The 18,397-nt window shown below is 41.4% G+C and overlaps 2 protein-coding genes across 8 annotated transcripts in view; one reads left to right on the top strand and one right to left on the bottom strand.

Annotated features, from left to right (window-relative positions):
- The window catches only part of CSPP1 (centrosome and spindle pole associated protein 1), a 67,941-nt gene extending 61,453 nt beyond the window's left edge, over positions 1-6,488 (top strand). For 2 of the 7 annotated variants that reach the window (XM_066180394.1, XM_066180404.1), the window contains 3 exons: positions 1,243-1,352; positions 1,508-1,658; positions 5,613-6,483. In XM_066180394.1, the coding sequence (XP_066036491.1) occupies positions 1,243-1,352; positions 1,508-1,658; positions 5,613-5,827 (476 nt within the window). In that variant the 3' untranslated portion in view covers positions 5,828-6,483. Of the gene's footprint in view, positions 1-1,242; positions 1,353-1,507; positions 1,659-5,612 lie in introns of all 7 variants that reach the window. The other 5 variants (XM_066180413.1, XM_066180396.1, XM_066180418.1 and 2 more) reach the window with 4 other exon arrangements.
- Positions 6,489-9,035: 2,547 nt separating this feature from the next.
- The window catches only part of ARFGEF1 (ADP ribosylation factor guanine nucleotide exchange factor 1), an 86,594-nt gene continuing 77,232 nt past the window's right edge, over positions 9,036-18,397 (bottom strand). The window contains exons 33-39 of the mRNA XM_066180386.1: positions 16,038-16,107; positions 14,339-14,468; positions 13,412-13,551; positions 12,871-13,039; positions 12,238-12,376; positions 11,210-11,327; positions 9,036-10,475 (exon numbers count right to left, since the gene is read on the bottom strand). Of these exons, the coding sequence (XP_066036483.1) occupies positions 10,311-10,475; positions 11,210-11,327; positions 12,238-12,376; positions 12,871-13,039; positions 13,412-13,551; positions 14,339-14,468; positions 16,038-16,107 (931 nt within the window). The 3' untranslated portion in view covers positions 9,036-10,310. The remainder of the gene's footprint in view (positions 10,476-11,209; positions 11,328-12,237; positions 12,377-12,870; positions 13,040-13,411; positions 13,552-14,338; positions 14,469-16,037; positions 16,108-18,397) is intronic.

Genomic DNA, 18,397 nt, shown 5'->3' with positions numbered 1-18,397 from the left:
CTGATGATACACTAATGATATAAATAAATTCTTAACCTTGCCCTTTGTTGTGACAAATTCACATTGTTAAACCATTTTTTATATTCCAAGTAATAGCACTATTTTGAATATAGTGAAGTTCAGCTGGTCTTGCAGCTGGAATTCTGATACATGAATTGTTAGCCTTACACCATTTTGAAATTATGCTTTGATTTTTTTACTTGAAACAATTGTGATAAGAGCATGAGTACCTTTGGTGAAACTGGGGAAGAGAAATATTGGGGGGAGAATAAAAAATGTAATTTTAGGGAGAAAACAACTGACAGTATAAAAGAAGAATATCTTTGTTATTCTGAACTTATTTGATATATTTTTCAAGCATAAGTACTTCAACTTCCAACCAGAAGAACTGTTTAATTGTTGAATTGTTTAGAATTTGCACACTTTTTTTTACTTTATGCAAGGTACTGCACTAACCACTGTTCCAAAACATGACTTTGTAGTGTGAAGAGTAGTTGGTGGGAGTGGTTTCTGTAGGGGTTTTGTTGAACACAGTCCTTCCTTTTCCTGGAAGGTTCTGTTCCTGAAGATGCCAGAGGGACTGCAGCAGGAAACAGAGCCCACTGTCTGCACCAAGCAGCAGCAAAGCCATCAACCAGCCCCAGGCTGGGGTTACTGGTCCCTGAGGAAAAAAACCCAAAGTACTTGTTTGAAACAGTTTGTGTTTGAAAGAGTTTCCAGAGTCAGCAAAACAGGGGGAGATAGACAAGTGCGAAGCAGAGACATGACCTTGGGGTTCATGTACATCATAAAAATAGATTAAACTCCCCACTGTAGTGTGATACAGTATGATCAAACAGTGTAGTTATTTATTCTTGTATGAACAGATTCTAACATTGTATTAGATGAAAAGGCAGAGGATGTGTGATTAAGGCACAGGTTTTGTGTTACCATATTCCATGTAACACTATCAGTCCATGTAATGTTATTATATATTCCACGTAACATATTTAGAAATGTAATTTGTTACATGATTGTATCTTTTTATGACTGATTTTCCAAGTGTTCACTCTTTCAAGTAGAGGTGCTGTGCTCATTTGAGTACTCATTACTTTAACGGTCTGGGTATAAACAAGATTTGTACTGAACACATTCCTGTGATGGAGTCAAGTACAGTATACAGGCTTGTTTCAAAACATAAACAGGTTGGAGCACTCTCTGGTATTTTCACATCTTTGAAAATTATTTCACCTGTTTTTCCAGGTGCTAATGGAGAGATGTTTTCTGCCTTAGAAGAAGTGAATTTATTACCACAGCATCCACTTTCTGCAAGGGAGAGGAGACGACTAAAGCAGAGAGCTTTGGAGCGTGCTGTACGTACGAGAACTGACACGTGATGTCACACAGTTCTGTGCTTCCACAGGGACTCCATGTTATGGCTCCTGAGAGAGTACACATGGAGCTATTTGCCCTTTTAAAAAGCATGCTGTTTCACTGAAGGATTTGTGCATTTCTGGATTCCCTGCAGGAGGAAGTTCCAGCAGTGCAGACACCATTGCTGCAGCCTGACAACTTCTCTTTGCACTCCAACTTCAGCCTCGACGTTGATCAGGGGAAAGGCAGGAACGAGGAACGACTGCACAGACTGACTGAGCTCCAGCAGAAATCTCCTTCCTTGGGTATGCTCCCTGTAGCAGAGATGGTGTAATTATACTAAGTAATTACAGTAATTAAAGGAACAAATAATAATAGGCTTCGTGTAGTACAACAGTGAGCAACCAGATCAAACACAGGAGTTATTTATAGAGCTCTGTAGCTGGTACAAGGGCTTCCCCAGCACACCTCCTCTAGACTAAGTTTGGAGGAGGAGAATAGGAAAAGATTCTCATACTCCTGTCTGATCAGCCACTCCTACTTGTCCTGTGAGCACCACTGCAGTGTGGGCAGCAGGATAGGGATATCCAGCTGCGCAGCTGAAATGGCAGTGGGAAGAAATAAAACACCCGGGTGATGAATGATGATGAGGTGCCTGTGTGAGTTTATTGGCATCCCTGGGAGTCAGATGTCTGTGGTCCTACCAGCATGAAGATGTGCCAGAGAACTGTGTATGATGAAGTACTTCAGTTTCTAGTTAATTTGATTTTCTAGTGGTTTGTTAATATTAATGATCATTCAGTATTTTGAGTATGTGAATACTTGATACTGATCCCTCTTTCACTGCACACACACTTGAATTCATTCCATGCTTCTTACATCAGGTGCTGGGAGTTGTCTTGGAGCATCTCCAAATGCTGGCTGCCTGATCTAGACCCCCTTTGTGTATGAAGTACCAATCATGGCAACCATTAATGGCCTTTAATTTCTCACATGGATTGTGACCCAGTTCATACATTCTGTGCTAATGATTCTTTCATAGGAGTCTGAAATCTCCCTTTTTTTGGAGGTAGTTGCTATGCTGTCTAGGCAATTACAGTATCAGTCTCCTTTTTATAAACTTAATGAGAGTACAGATGCTGGCAGTATTTTTGATTCTGTTGCTATGGGTACTCTTACAAGCACTTCATCCTTTTTTTTTTCTTTTAACCATCTCACAGTGGTTTTAAGTCACTAAAAAAATAAACCCTATTCATAGTAATTTTCTTCCATAATCTAAATAAACTCTTTACTCATTTTACTCCACCCAGATATATATTTGCTATGTGAACAACTTTTACTTCCATATCTTTGTTATACTTCACCTCTTTTACATTTTCACCTCACATTCTGTGCGCTACACTTTTTATTTTGCTTGCCTTCTGTTTGTCACAGCCTCCAGAACTTCAGCCTTTAGATAAATATAATTTTGATATGTGTGTGTATATATATATGTGTTTATATGTCTGTATGTGGCTTGTTCTCTGGAGCACACAGGGACCAATCACTCATCCTTAGCATTTGCGCCTCTTGGAAAGGCAGCAATAGATCTTCTTGCTCAGCTGTGGTTGTTCAGGCTGCACTGCTGCTTGCCCTCCTTTCCCTCCTTCTGCTCAGGGATGTTACAGAAAAAATGAGTGAAGCCAAGTTGTTTTACTCCTTTTCTCTTACAATCTGAAAGAACCCTTGTGGCATCCTCTCGCTTTCTGAGCAGCCAGGACTGTCACTTCTCCTCTGCCCTCAGAGACACTGCTGAGAGAAAACAAATTTCTCAAATATGTAACTGCAGAACTTGGTTTTCTTCCCTTGAAATGACCAGATGGCAATTCACAGGCTTTGATAAATTCTAAGAGCTGATCTGGTTCAATAGGGAGGCTCTGTTCACAGCAGTTCACTTTCTCCTATGGGACTGATGTGGGAATCCTAGAGGCATCCTAGTATTTTTTGCTTAATTGGAAAATTAGAAAAAAGGAGTCAGGTCTTCTCCTTCATTTTCACCCATCCAAAAAAAATCCCATCCATGTAGACTCGGTGAAGATTTGGGTGATGGAGTCTCTGCAAGCCAGAGATACCATGTCTGTCAAGCAAGGTGTGTGTGTTCCTAAGGGCATAAACAAGAGCAGGCTCAGATACAGAAGGGAGAATTCTCACAGATTTGGGCACACAAGATGTGCTGCTATTGGTGTTTTGCAGGAATCCAGATACCACTCCAGTTCTAAACCAGGATTTCATGCCAAGGAAAAGCTTTCCTTACCCTCAGCCTCCACATGCAAACTGAATTATCAAAAGTCTTGATACATGTCTCAATTAAGGACAGTTCTTTACAGAGTGTGCAAAGTGTTGAAATTCATGACGAAGTTCTGCACTGCAGCTGATCTGCTGTGCTTCCTAAAAGCAGCACCAAGTGAGTCTGATCCAGTGCTGTGCACAGTTGATCTTGCCTCTGACATCTGCAAGATTTAAAGGCTTTGCTTTAAAGGCAGAAGCAGTTAAGTGTGGGGAAATGCAGCCCTCAGCCTGGACACTGACAGTTTGTTTGTCTCCAAACAGCCTTATTTTTATTGTTGCTAGATAGAATCTCTTAAAGCAGCAAACAGAAAATTAATTTTCTTTAGGTATCACTTTTCCTCCTGTGTGCTGTTAATTCCTCTAAACCTACATATGGAAAAACCTGTGGGTTCCAACCCACGGGGGAATTCATCTGTCCCAAGATTTAGGAGACAAAGAGGTTCACTCTGCCAGCCTCAAGCACAGGAGATGACAGGCCCTAGAGAGAGGGAGGTCTGCTCTCACTTCTAGTGTTGCAGACAAATTTTAACAAGACTGGGAAGGCTTGGGGGATGATCAGATCACTGTCTGTATGATGTGACAGAACTAAAGATTCGTGCCAAGTTCTTTTGGAACAAAAAGTATTTGGCATTTTGTTTTAGAACCTGCAATCCCACCTAAGAGACAAAGAGGAAAACTGAGCCCTTGGTCTCAGAGTATGTGGGGTTGTGCAGTTCCTGTCCTTCCTTTCACTCCTGCGCACCTGCCTGCTGCTTCTCCAGCCCTTGGGCTCTCACACCCACGCTTAGACCATCAGCTTTCAGTTTTTAATGAGAAGCTTTGGTTTAAAGTGTCACTTTTAAAAAGTCATCATTTTGCAGAATCAAATCCTAAAATTTTAGGATAAATAAATACAATTAATAAGTGTCATGTAATTTAAGTATTTGGATGATGTAAAAATCATCCAAATACTTGAATTACATGACACTTATTAATTGCTTAGGTGAATTATATCATCACTAAAAAATACACGATTTTGTTTTGCTTGAATTAGGATGTTTCTGAAAAAACATCCTAAAAAACCTGTTCTTTTTTCCTAGTCCAGTTTTAAACACTTTTCTGCCCACTTTAAACAGCAAGAAACCACCACCTCCTCATTGATGTGACTCAGTTTTAAGAGGAAAACAGTGCAATTTTCAGTTGTTATAGGATAGCTGGGGTTTGCACAGTTCTTTTATCTATGTAAAATTTAAATGTTGTGAGGCCAAAAAATGGAACAGCAAAGAGAAATTTATACATTTATATCCCTTTATAGAAAGTAAAATTTTATGTGTTTGATAATCTACGCTAAGAACTATTTGTTTAAGATATCAGGTGTAGGTATAACTGCTGACAGAACTGAAATAGTAATAGTAGAGTCCAGAGTGATAATGATTCCAAGTTCAAAGGCAAGGCAGTTCTGCTTTTTGTTTGATGGGGTTTATTTTGTAGCTGGAAGATCCCAACTTAAGCAGTTTCAGCATGACATTGCACTGAGGTTTTGAGCTGTGCTGAGCTGTGATGCACAGGCTCACTTGCATTTGCACTGTTAAACCAAGTTAAAACAATTCTTCCTCAGTAAGAGTCTGTCTATACAAGGTTCAGTCAGGCCACTGTAATTGAGTGGCCTTATTTTTACATGCATTTTTATGCATATATGCACTGACAGATTAGACTTCTCCCTAAATAGAAGCTTTTTGGAAAGCAAGAACCCTCTGCGAGTCCACCCACCTGTGCCTGTGTCCTTATCCCCTTGCGGAGCTGCCGGTGGGGCGCTGCTGAGGCCCCGTTCCCCAGAACATGAGTAGAAATGCCATTTAAAAGCATTTCTGATGCACTGGTGGCAGCCGAGCCTGCCCAGCGTTGTGAAGAGCTTCTCCTCTAACACGCGTGTTGCTCTCCTCCTCTCTCAGGTGATGACATTTCCATAGGGGACGTGGACGACCTTCTGAAACGCGCTCAGTCCCACGCCAGCTCCGCTGACACGGTGGCGACGGAGCCCTGGCTGCGGCCGGGAACGTCGGCCACGCTCCGGAGACTCCTGGCGGAGCAGCCGAGCTCGGCGAAGCTGTCCCCGGACAAGGCGCTCCCGCTGGGCTGGCACGGCCTCTCCACCGCGCACGGCTGACTCCGCCCGGGGAGCCGCGGCCCAGGAGGGAATGCTGCAGGGAGAGTTCTCTCTCCCGTGTACAGAGTGTGCAGCTGTGTGTGGAATTGAAATAGCAATAATAAAGGAGCAGACACTGCAGCGGTACAGAGATGGAGCACGGAGATGTTTCCTATTCCGTGACGTGGGAAATGGAGGAAGAGCTTGGCAACTTTTGCACTTTTTATACAACTTAAGTTTCAGCCTCAGAAACAGTGTGTGGTGTGTGTGTGAATTTGGTATTAAATCAAAGATGTTTTTTAGCTTTATAGTCAAACTCCAAAACTTTCTGGCATTAGAGGAGCCCAACAGCAGAAGGGCATTTGCTTTTTTCCCCAAAGAGTGAGTAACTTGAAGGACACTTGGTTTTCGTACAGGATAAATGCTGTCCTGCATGAAAGCGCAGCTGACACTTTCATGGGAAAAAAATGACTATCAGCAATGTGTCTTATATTCCCTAACTTGTCATGTGCTGAAAATACAGATAGTGTTGAATATATTTATGTTTCTGATTGAAGAGTTAATAAAGTATTTTGTTACTAAAATTATTTTTGTTACAGAAACTGTAAAAGCAGACTTCAATTTTCTTCATTTATGATTTGCTTCAGGTTTCATTTTCTCATGACCAAACTGGTGTTGTCTATCTCCAAAGAAATAAAAACACTGGAGCAAGATTTTAGGAGTTCAGTGAACTACACAACCAAGGTAAAGCAGGGGTAACGCTGCAGCTTTGCTCTTGGTTAGGAAATTCCCACTGAGAGACCTAAACCTGATCAACAGAGAGGAAAAAAGACCCTTTTTACAAAGGTCTTTTATTTTTACTACACTTCAAGCTTTTGTAAACCTGTCTGAAGGCTAAGGCAGTTCCTTGATGATGGCAGGCAATGTTTGCTGACAGCTGTACTTCAAACCTGTGTGGTGTTGAGGTTCTTCGTGGGCTTAGAACATTCCTTCCCAGAGAGGATTTGCCAAATCAGAATAATTCTTACCCTGAATTTCTGGCTCAACGGTAATTTCACGTTCATCAGTGTGGGTATGACAGCACTGGCCCCTCAAGCAGGGGCATTGGTGTAATCCCTGTCCTGGGCTGGAGCAGGCACCTCAGGCTGCCTGGACTTCCCAGAGGTAGGGGCAAGAACGCTGTAGAAATGCTCTGTAGTAGCACACTTACCTCCCTCTCATGCCAAAGCCCACCTTATGCCTTTTATACTTTGTCACCTGCCTGACGGCTCTCTCCAGTTGCCTCACAAGTTGAACTTTGAGACACATTCACTGTACGAAGTGCAGGCTAGATGCAGAATTTCTCTTCTTCCTCATCTAATCGCCTACAGAGTTTAATTATTCCTTATTCCCCTGATTTTAATCAGGGTTTTTCCCTGAGGGAATCATGAAGTGTTCCCCTAAAAAGCCACCCTCATTTCACCGCAGTAAGTTTTGTAAATGCCACAGACCATCAGGAGTTGTCATTCCTTTTCTCCAGTTCACAGCCAGCATGTGGCACAACCCTTTTTTCAATTACTTTCCTCACCTGTGCTGTGGCCTGAAACCACTGAAATTACTTTAACCTCACTGCTCAGCAGCTCTTACAGCACCATGAATTCCACTCTTCCCTGCAGCTACCCTCCCCTGGGCACTCAGGATGCTGCTTGGCACACTCTGAGTCCTTTGCATCTTCCCTTTCCAGATCTTTCTTCAGCTTTCTCTGCCTCTCCTAAGTTCAGCTTTTGGCAGGGCTCTTCTGCCTCCCTAACTTTTATCATGACAGCCTCACCTGCAGTCCCAGCCCTGATGGATACTGAGATGACTAGAAGAGAACCTATTCTCTGCCCCCGACCCCTGATTTTGGATAGTTACCATAAATGTGAGTGTTCAGAGAGCTGCAAGTTGAACATGATGCCCAGAGTACACCTCGTGCTGCTCTGGCATTGCAAGAGCTAAAGAGAGGCACAGAAGAGTTATGATAACACCAAAGTTCAGCTCCCAATGAAGCAAAAATTAAACAGCTTTTGGACCTTTTCCACGTCAGCAATAAATAAGGCATGAGAAAGCCAGGCTGTAAAAGAAAAATGTCATTACTTAAGAGGAATACACAACAAAACAATGAAGCAGTGAGATTTAAAACCAGAGAGAGCCCCACAGCCCAACTGCCCCAGTTTTTAGATAATTCATTGTACTCACTGTTCTATCTTGAACCCAGATTATTAGAAAGCAAGTGGGCAGACACAGAAGGAACAGTGGCTGTTTAAATAGTGCTCAGGGCAGCAGTGTCAGGAACACCCTGGTAATGGTCTCAGAACAGTTTGCTAAAGCCATGGGGGACAGTATGACAATGAATTAGGGACAGGACACATTATACTCACTCTAAAAGTTATTACTGATCACTGTCAAACAAAGAAAGACCTTGGGTTTAAGATTTAAACACAGCACAACAAACTGAGCAAGTAAAATACAGCCCAAGGGGAAAGGCTACAATTAATTCAAACAACCTCAATTCTCCCCCTTCTGACTCTGGTAATTGCTATTTGGTTTTGCTCCACGCCGATTAACTTTATGACCACTCTCTGAATCACAGGTCACAGCATTTTAATTCCCTTCTCTGGCTTTTCCAATGGTTATTTCACTGAACTGATTACACTTAGTTCTGGAGCCTGCTGTCAATGTCTGTGGCAGACTCATTGCCCTGAAAGAGAGTGGAGGCTCCCTCACACACCTTCCTGCTCCTCACACTGCTCTCCTGTGCCAGTCAGGAGTTTTGTGGGAACACACTGGAGAACAATCCACTTCCACTCTTACTAAGAAAACTGAAGACACTGACAAGGCTGAGCTGGATGATGTGTTCCAAGGCAGCAGAACTGCAATCTCAGCCCTTCCCTCCTCCCTTTCTCCAGCAGCCGTTTGGTGTTTGTATTTTAATTCCCACAGAGCAAAGGGCAGTACTTGTGCTTCTATCTGTGCAGCACTACAGGGTCCATCTGAGCAGTTCATGTAGTCCTTTTATTCTCCTCCAGCCCTGCCCATCTTTTTGTTTAATTTACCACTCCTGGAAAAGAGGCAGCCCAGTCAACCAGAGGGGACCCAGCTTTCTGCTCCTGGGTCTGGGGTTTGCTCCTTCGAAACAAAAGCGGGAGAGGCAAAGCAAACTGTAAAACAAGTAGCTGTGGATTAGACTGGTTTTGATTGCACTGATGAAAGAGTTCAAAAACTTTATTGACCTATAACCTGATTAGAATATGCCAGATGAGAACCAAATATTGTACAGAAAGTTGTACAGAATTTTTTTTACATAGAAAACTTTACATATCTGTACCATATACATTTTGTCCATCTGAAAAAAATTTCTACATCCATTGTAATACAGAATGCTTGACAATCTCGTCTGTTAACCATCAGAGCACAATTCACAGTATGAATACATTTCCAATAAATTTAACCATCCCCAAACCATGCCAGATTTGTTACTTGAATATATCCAACATTAAATTCTGTACATAAGAGTGAAATCTACATCAAACAAAAAACATCTGACAGCAGACACAACCTAGACTTGTTTGCAGTGATTCAAGTTCCAGTCCTTGAAGGATCATCATTTTTCAATGGCTCGTTATATTTAAAAGCCCTAAAACAAGTATATTACAGGTAGTTATGTCAGTCGTGATATTTCTACCGCTGTTCTTGACAAAAAGTCGGCAACAATAACTTCTGGGCTACGATGAAACAAAACAAAACAAAAATAACAAAAAAAAGGGGAAAAAAAATCACAACCCAAAAAAAGAAACCCAAACTTCTAGTGCATTTGGTAAACAAGGAAGAGTTATGGGCTTTCAACAGATTGGTAATACAGAAATAAAATAATTCGGGAAGAACTGTATAGTGTTAAGTTGTTTATATTACAGACCTGCATCTCTGTACATTTTCACAGAAGAATGATTACCAATGTCTCAGACAGCCTGAGTGTGCAAAAATCTTAGAATAACAGACATAGTTGCTAAATATTTTTTTTCCATGAACAATAATCTCCATTTTCTTTTCACTATAAACATTTTATCCTTCAAAATACAGCTCTCCTGAGTTGTACTTCTCGCAGAAGCTCAAACCTTTACATATATATGTTTCTTTGGGTACATTTTACTTTCACACCCGCCACAAACATCTGTTGCTATGCTGCTGTCTAGGACAGTAAAGGACACTGCAGCCCGTGCTGACAAGGGGACTGTGCTATAAACTGGCTCTGTGCTCAGCACAAGCCAGGCAAGAGAAACCGATGAGAGAGAATCCGCCAGGAAAGAGAGGGACTGGAGTGTTGCAAGCCTTAATTACAGTTGGAAGCATCTGTACCGTTAACCCTTGGATACACATTGCCAGAGAAAGAAATCATCTATATGGAGATCCAGAGAGAGTGGCCCAGCTACCTGGTCCTTTTATTTAGCTGAGGAATATAAACTTTGAAACAGAGCGTCACTATCTGCTAATGCTTGCTTATTCCAACCTCTTGTTCTGGCGGTTGTGATATTTGGAAAACCACACCAATCCGCAGGAAAAACCTTCGCAAGACAGCTCGAAGCTCAGGGATAAGGTCAAACTGCATGATTTCACACAACAAAGGATAGTAGAATGAGGCATGGGCTTTGAACTGAGGAGAAAACAAACAAGAAATGACTATTATACATCGGTACACCTCAGGAAGCAAACTGCAAAACAAGAATTTTAAATCCTCTCCCAAATGAGGGTGAGAAACCCACAAAGTGACAAGCAGAAACACCTTTACAACTGACATGAGCAGTGCTAGAATAAGGCTGGCTGTGATGTACTCTGACAGATGCTCACCAGCTACACAAAGCTCCTTGCTAATGCTTATTCTCCAAGAGGAAATATTTTTCTATTATGAGTTTTTTCTTGCAGTTGGCCTTTTTCACTTAATTATTTCAGCCAAGTTTTCTTAGAAACAGAGGGAGATTAAACAGGGATTTGCTTACTGCAGAATTGCTTTGGAGAAGATGAAGGTGTACATGTACCTGCAGCACTGGCAGCAGAAACAAGAGTTAATTATTTGAATAAAACATCATCACTAATTGTCTTCCTCAGCAGGAAAGGGGTAAAAAACAATTTAACACACATTTCTAAAGGATTCCAGCATCTTTAAACTTCTCTGACACATTTTATTTTATCACTCACTGCACCTTCACACTGAATTATTAGTGTCAGTATCTGTCAAGTGCAGTTTGAATGTACATTCCCTCAACATGAGTGTCTACAGAGCAACAGGAGCTTTTAAAGTCAAGTCTGTAACTGTGTGTGAGGTACCAGTCTGGAACTACTTCTTACCTGTACGCATCATCTGAAACATCATTCCAAACAGTTACTCACCCTTTCATCACTTATCTTCAGGACTTTAGTCAAAAATAAGAGCAAAAGGTTAGTCCAGGCCTCCCGATGACTTTCTGATGTAAGAGTGAGGAAATAGCTCAGAGCCTCGCTGCAGACACTGGAGACAAAAGACACAAAAAAATAATAACTCACATGTCCTTCTGAGCTCTGCTGCTGAGAGAGGGCTTCGGCTTTGCAGCTCCTGGCAGTGTAGAGCCCTGGTGCAGACCAGCATTGTTTTATGAAAGCTGCTCTAAGCCTGGTGAACGGCAGGAAGCAGTGACTTTGTTCAATTCAAACCCCAAAGTCCTGGGACTTCTGTAATAAATAAGCTGACAAAATGTGATTGTGCTGCTTGTGCATGTATTTGAAACTCACTGAGTGCCCTTTGACAGGTATGTGACAAAATGCTATGTGGACTTCAGGAACATCTCATGTTGATGTAATCAGGCAGTTTTCAGCACTGCTTCCTAGTCTGTGAACCTTTAAGTCTTAGCCTTAAGTGTTGCTGTTGAGGTTGAAAACCCTCCCTTATTCCAACAGCTACTTGGAAACTTTTTAAACAAAAAACCACTCCGATCAATAACCAAAGAGCCAAAGGCCTCTGTATGCTCATAAGGCTGCTTAAGCCCAGTGTCCATTTCTGAAAATGAGAACAAACAGTGCCAGTTCCCTAAAGGACCCGAGGTTAGTGAAAGACAAAAATAGGGTTTAGGTGATAGCTGCTTTCTTTTAAAGACGAGCTATACTAAGTCCCCACCTGCCCACATGATACAAAAAAAAGATGACAAAATCTTTGTCCTCCCTGCAAAACATGTAATGACAACAAAAAGGAGAGACAGCGCCAGTAGCTGGAGGCACAGCACTGCCCACAGAACATAAAACTCTTAATAGTAGCTGTGACCACCACACACAGGTGTTAGCTCTGCAAGTTCACTGGAAACAGAGAGGTCTATCCTTTTAAACAACCCGCCCCCTTTTGTGAACACCAGAAATGACATGGCCAGGTTCAGCTCCATGGACCTTACTTGAGCAGTCTCTGCTGGACCTCCTCCCAGGCGCTGGTGCGGCTCTCGTCCATGTACATGCGGAACAGGATGCGCAGCCCGCAGGCCAGGCTGCTCGTCTCCTGCTTCAGCAGGTTGGGCTTGGACTTGCCTTTGAAACCTACAGGAATTCCAAGCAGCCGTTTAGATTTTTGGTTCAGCTGACATTCTTTCTTACACTTGTCTTTCTAAGCATCTTCTGCACACAGATAAAAGAACCACCTCAGGTACTTAATTTGTCATAATATTTAGTACAATGGAGCATTGATAAAAATTAACTCATATATATGTGCCATAATTTTGTCTGGCACCCATTTTTAATATCAGCTTCCTGATATTAAGTGGCTGTGAAACCTGTGTTTGTGCCTGCAGCTTTCAAGCATGGGACTCACACCTACAGCCAAGACTTGGCGTGGCAGCTGTACCTCAGTGAAACCTTAAATTTTAGGAAACCAGAGAAATTTGCACCTTCGCACATTAGGTCTCCTCTCTTTATGAATCATACACTTATAGAGCTAAAGCTTCAACTTTTACATTTGGCATCAAAGTACTTTTGACCTATTTTTGGGTCAATTCACACCATCACAAAGTATTTCTCCAAGGGGACTGACTCACCTGCTTTCCAGAGAGCAGTTCTTTGTTCATTGTTTGAATTAAATGCTTTAGCAAATCTGTGAGATTCCAGCAGACAATCGAGAAGTTTGAAAAGCTGCTGTGATGTTAGGAAACGATACATCCCTTGATCCTGTGTATCCACATGGACATCAAAGTCTACTGCATCTCTCTATTAAAAAAGGGGGGAAAGGAAAAAAAAAAAGATTTGAAGTAAGAATTCAGCAAGCTCCTGTGATAACTCAATCCTATCCTGTTTACATCTGTTCTTGTACTTAAACTTAACCCTGTATTAAAGGCTGTATCCATATCCCAGTTACACAGATCCCTTGGAGCAATACATGTTAAAATCTCCACAGTGCTGCCCTGGCACCGCAAATACAATTCAACGGAAGTTGTAAAAGATCTCAACAGTCCAATGGAAATTCTCAAACACAAGTAAAAATTGTAAATCAGCAGATGCTACAGGAGTTCAAGAAACCTTGTATTAAAAGGTTTGGAGTAAAAGGTGTTAAAAAGAGAGATACCTATTAGCTCCACTTACTTGTGCTGCTGCTAGATTCTCTGCATCCTCTTTTTTGCTAGTTGCTGGGAAGAACACAATGTTGTCGATCGTCTGAATGAGTTCCAGCTGTACAACACACTTGATCAAAAGAGCAGCAAATAACTTCTGTTCTGGAAATTCTTTAAAGGAAAGAATATTACTTGTTAACTGGAGAACTTTTTTGAGCTGTTTTGAGGGCAAGTTGAAGAACAGTTTAACTTCAAGCACATGTGTAAACCAAATCTGGAATCCACCTGTTGGAATTACTAACACCAGGACAGATCACCGTGTTACCAACTGGAACTTCTTAAAAAAACTGTTTCCTGAAGCTGTCTGTGATACATTGGATCAACCTGGTTCAGTGCTGCCTAAAAATCACCAAAATGAGTGACTTCAGTGCAGTAGCAAGAGCCAGAGGCTGTTCCCAGCCAGGAGGCTTAGCACAGCATTGGCATCATTGCTTGTTTGCAGCTGTGACAAGAACTGATGTAAATGTGTAAATGTGACCATTCTAAGCAACAATGCATAACTGCATAAGGGTTTTATACACTCTCTTCGAATCATAGACAGAGTTCTTTCTTTTTTTACTGCTTCTGCTGCATTTTACACTGAAAAATCTCTGCTCCTAAGAAAAGAAATCTCACACAGCGTTGTAAGAAGACTACCATTTTCAATATTTTGCTTTGGGTAAAAAGGCTAGAAGCTTGCAGTTGAACTGTGAGATTTTTAAAACACAGGCCAAAAATGTGGACTCCCAAGAGTCCAAGAGAATTCTGTCAATACTACATGAAGATAAAAATTTAAACAATGTGATTTCTTTACAGAATGTTTCTGAAGTCATAGCTGGAGCTGTAACTAATATATCAAACATCAGCTCCATACTACTCTTAACAGGTATCAAATGCCAAAGCACTGCAGAGCACGCACTTGCTGCTGGCCTGGCTTTACTCGTCTCTTCAACTACTGTGGTCCCTGTGCTGGGTTGGTACGGGCGTCCATCTGAAGATCGAGGCTGGATGGAATCATGGATATCTACTGACTTCTGGGAGATTGTATCCTGAAAAGAAATAGAAATTAAGTCATTAACTTACAAAAAAATATTGGTAATAGTGCTGGGCTCTTCAGAGCTCAAGACATTTGCTGTTTTGACACTGCACTTTCACTGACTTTAGTCATACCTCCTATGAGCATACATGAAAGATGTACCAGAAAGATGAGCTACTAAGAAACAACTAAAAATTTAACAAGTAACAAATACTTAAGTACACAGAAAAGGCAGTGAGCAGCATTTTTCAGATAGCAGGTCATTTTTCAGGTTTTTGTATCCCCTCCAAGCATTTCTTCTGTCACCCAAGAGTTACTATGGCTTTTACCACATCAAGAGTAGGAGGTTTGCTGCAAGGTTCCTGTAAAGAACACCTCAGCTTCTCGTATCAGTGGACCAAGGTTTTCATCTCTACTAAGTAAAAATACATTTTTAATAGGTATCATGTCTACAGATGGCCACACACTCCATCATTGTGAGCAACCTAAAGAAAAATGAGATGAAAATATCCAAAGTCTGCAAAGATTCTATCCTACTGAGACAGCCGAAGTATTTTTCCTTTAGTATTGTTTTTATACAAGTTCTGTTAATTCTGAAGTCGCAAAATATCTTTTTACACTGAAGACAAAAATAATTTTTAGAAATATTCATGCTAAATTATTTCAAAAGGAAAAGATCTTTCAATTTATTCAAGACTAAGACATTTATTTGCCATGTATGCATGCTATTATATTTGACATAAATGGATCAAAAATACAGCCAATATGTTTAGATCAAACCACTATAAATGAGTCATGGTACAGCATGAAGGTATAATACCCACATAATGAGAACAGGCCTTCACATTTACTCTCTGTTTAAACTGAATTATGTTAACACTTCATAAAGATAAATGGAGGGAGTCAGTGTCTCTTAGTAAAGCTCATTTGGGACCATTATCCTTGAGCAACTACTGTCAAGTGCTTCATTAATCCATAAAGAACTTCATGCAGCAGTCTTGTGAGAATGTCCAAAAGCTGAACTAATTCTCATCAGCAGCAAAGCAGCTACAGGGCTGTCACTTGCAGGCAAATCCAGCCTTCACATCACTTTATTCCATCAGTGCTACAAAATCTGATGGTTATACAAATTTTCTACTTAGATTTTTAAGGTCTTATTAGAAGAGAAAATTTGGAGACAAAAAAAAAAGAAAAAAAATCTGTCAGTCTATCCCTCTTCAGCAGTTTGTCTTCTTGCCAATACATCAAAATGAAAGAAAACCATGACCCAAGCCACAAAACAACTCAAGCCCAAATTAGAGAAACCTGCCAGACACAGGACATTACCTAAAACAAACACAGGTAACCACTTACAGCCAATTTCTGCAAGTCAACTTTGCTGCAAACAAATACATACTTCTCTATCAATTAATTCCTTGACATTTTTAAACATTAAATAGCACCTGAGCTAGACAAAAAATTCAAGTAAATCAAAACTGAAAAATGTATTTAAACCAAGTATATTTTTCACCTATTCTACATCACAACACACCTGTACTGAGCTCCTGCAATGTTAAATTATTGTTTCATTTCAGCAGCTTACCAGTTTTTCTTTTGCATCAGAGGGAGAGCCGGAGCAGAACTCCCCACCAACTGGTCGCCAAGTCAGCAGCCTTGAAAACACAAAAGCAGTTCCAAATTTATTAAGTTTCAAATATCAATCAGAACCAACACTCTAAAAAGTCCCCTTCAACACGGTCTGGGTTTTCTGCATTAATTTCAATTCTAAGTGCACTTTATTCTTTCACACATGTTTAAAAGTGAAAGTACTGTGTTTGCTGAAGTTTAACATTTCTGCCAACTACTTTGGATAGACAAGTGGACTATATGGAGGTGGATTAGTTTTTCTCAGAAGCACTGGATTTGTCTTAAGGCAGTGTTTTAGTGCCATTAGTGCGCCTCTTCTCACACTGCCTTAAGCCTGACCTAGAAAGGAATGAATCTACACAACAAATCACATGAACATTTGGAGATATTTTGCATTCTCTGTCTGGGATATATTCCAGGATTATGTTTCTATTTCCACTTAAAAATTCACCACTTCCACTCAGGATTCATTGCTGTTATGAGGTATCAAATCACTGACAATACTTCTGATCTCTTCCCTGCTGATTTTCTATAGGACACTGCAGTCTTGAGGATCTTAACCTTAGCACTAAAAAATTTCTACAGTAATTGTAACATACTGAGACCATCTGTGCCTGCCAAGAATTGAGGGAAATTGGATTAAATAACCTAAGTTGTCTCACCATTTCTTGTTCTATCCAATCTACTGCTGCAACGTAAGACTGAAATTACTTGTCATTGTCATGATCTCAAACTCTTTAGTCTCAATCTGTGTGAGGTAACACATACTGGAAATTTGTGTCTGCGCTTTCCCCATCAAGTTAAACATCCTAAATGAATATTCCACTAATCTCCAGAAAACAGAATACTGGACAAGTAAAAAGACAAACCAGAAGTAAGAATAGATAAAATCTTGAAGTATGTAATAGGGCAACAAATAAAGTAGAACAGAAAACTGAATTGATTCTTGAAAGCTGCAAGGACATCAATTGAGGTATCAGGATAATGAACCATTATGAGCCGGTAGAGGCCAGACCATTGTAATCTGGGCAAGGAACCAATTCTGAATTTTTTTGGAGACAAGAGGGCACTCACACTGGATTTCTAAGAGCCAGAAAGCCAAGACTCACGCTCATGAAGCTTCAGAAGATTTAAGTTAACAAAAATTATAAGCAGAAGAAAAATTAAACTAAAATAAAAATTAGAGAAACTATTAAAATAAGCAAAAATCGATGGGCTAGATGAGCAAACAGTGAGGTGGACTGAAAATGGACTGAAAGCCAAGCCAAGAGGATGCTGATCAGGTGCACAGAGTCTAGGTGGAACCCAGTGGTACATCCCAAGAGTCAATACTGGGTCCAGTCTGTCCATGTTAATGATCTGGGTGATGGGGCAGAGAGGACTCTCAGGAAGCTGGATGACACCAAAGTAGGAGGAGTGGCTGATACACCAGAGGGTCATGCTGCTATCCAGAGGGACCTCCACAGGCTGCAGAAATGGGCTGATAGGAACCTTGTGCCGTTCAATGAGGGAAGAACGATGTTCCTCACCTGAGGAGGAACAAGCCCATGCCCCAGGACGTGCTGAGGGCAGCTTGGCTCACAGAGAAGGCCCTGGGGATCCTGGTGGACACCGGGCTGGAGACATAAGTGAGCAGAGTGCCCTTGCTGCACAGAAAGCAAACACTACCCTTGGCTGTGTGAGGAGAGCAGCCAGAAGGTGGGAAGGGGACCCTGCTCCACTGCTCACCACAGTGGCCAGTTCTGGGCTCCCCAGTTTGAGAGACATGGACCTACTGGAGAAAGTTCAGCAAAAAGCCACGAAGGTGAGGAAGCAATTAGAACATCTCTCCTATGAGGAGAGTCTGAGACAACAGGGACTGTTCAGCCTGGAGAAGAAAAGGCTCAGGAAATCTCATCAACATACTATAAATATCTGAAATGTGGGGGAAGGCAGAGCCAGGCTTTTTCCAGTGATTCACAATCCCAGGACTAGAGGCAATGGCACAAACACAGGAGTTTCCCCATGAGCATTAGGAAACACTTTTTCACTGTGAGGCTGACCAAGCACAAAGCAGAGGTTCCCCAGAAAGGCTGTGGCCCTTCCCTCCTTGGAGGTACTTGAAAGCCAGGACATGGTCCTGGGAAAAGTGCTCTGGGGGGCCATGCCTAAGCACAGGGGTTGGATCACAAAACCTCCAGAGTCCTTTCCGACTTTAGCCATCCTGTGTCATTCTGTATTGGTACCTTCAGCTATCAACACCTCAGTGATCTGTGGAAGCTTGGCAGCGGTATGGTTTGTGGTTTTCTAGTAACTGATCCTTGCAGAAATTGGTAG

This window comes from Chamaea fasciata, unplaced genomic scaffold (genome assembly GCF_029207755.1).
Source record: "Chamaea fasciata isolate MVZ Bird 193981 ecotype frontalis unplaced genomic scaffold, bChaFas1.0.hap1 SCAF_1, whole genome shotgun sequence".
NCBI classification, from domain to species: Eukaryota; Metazoa; Chordata; class Aves; order Passeriformes; family Sylviidae; genus Chamaea; species Chamaea fasciata.
Note: the sequence above shows the minus strand (reverse complement) of the source record. Positions and strands in the feature narration are given on the sequence as shown.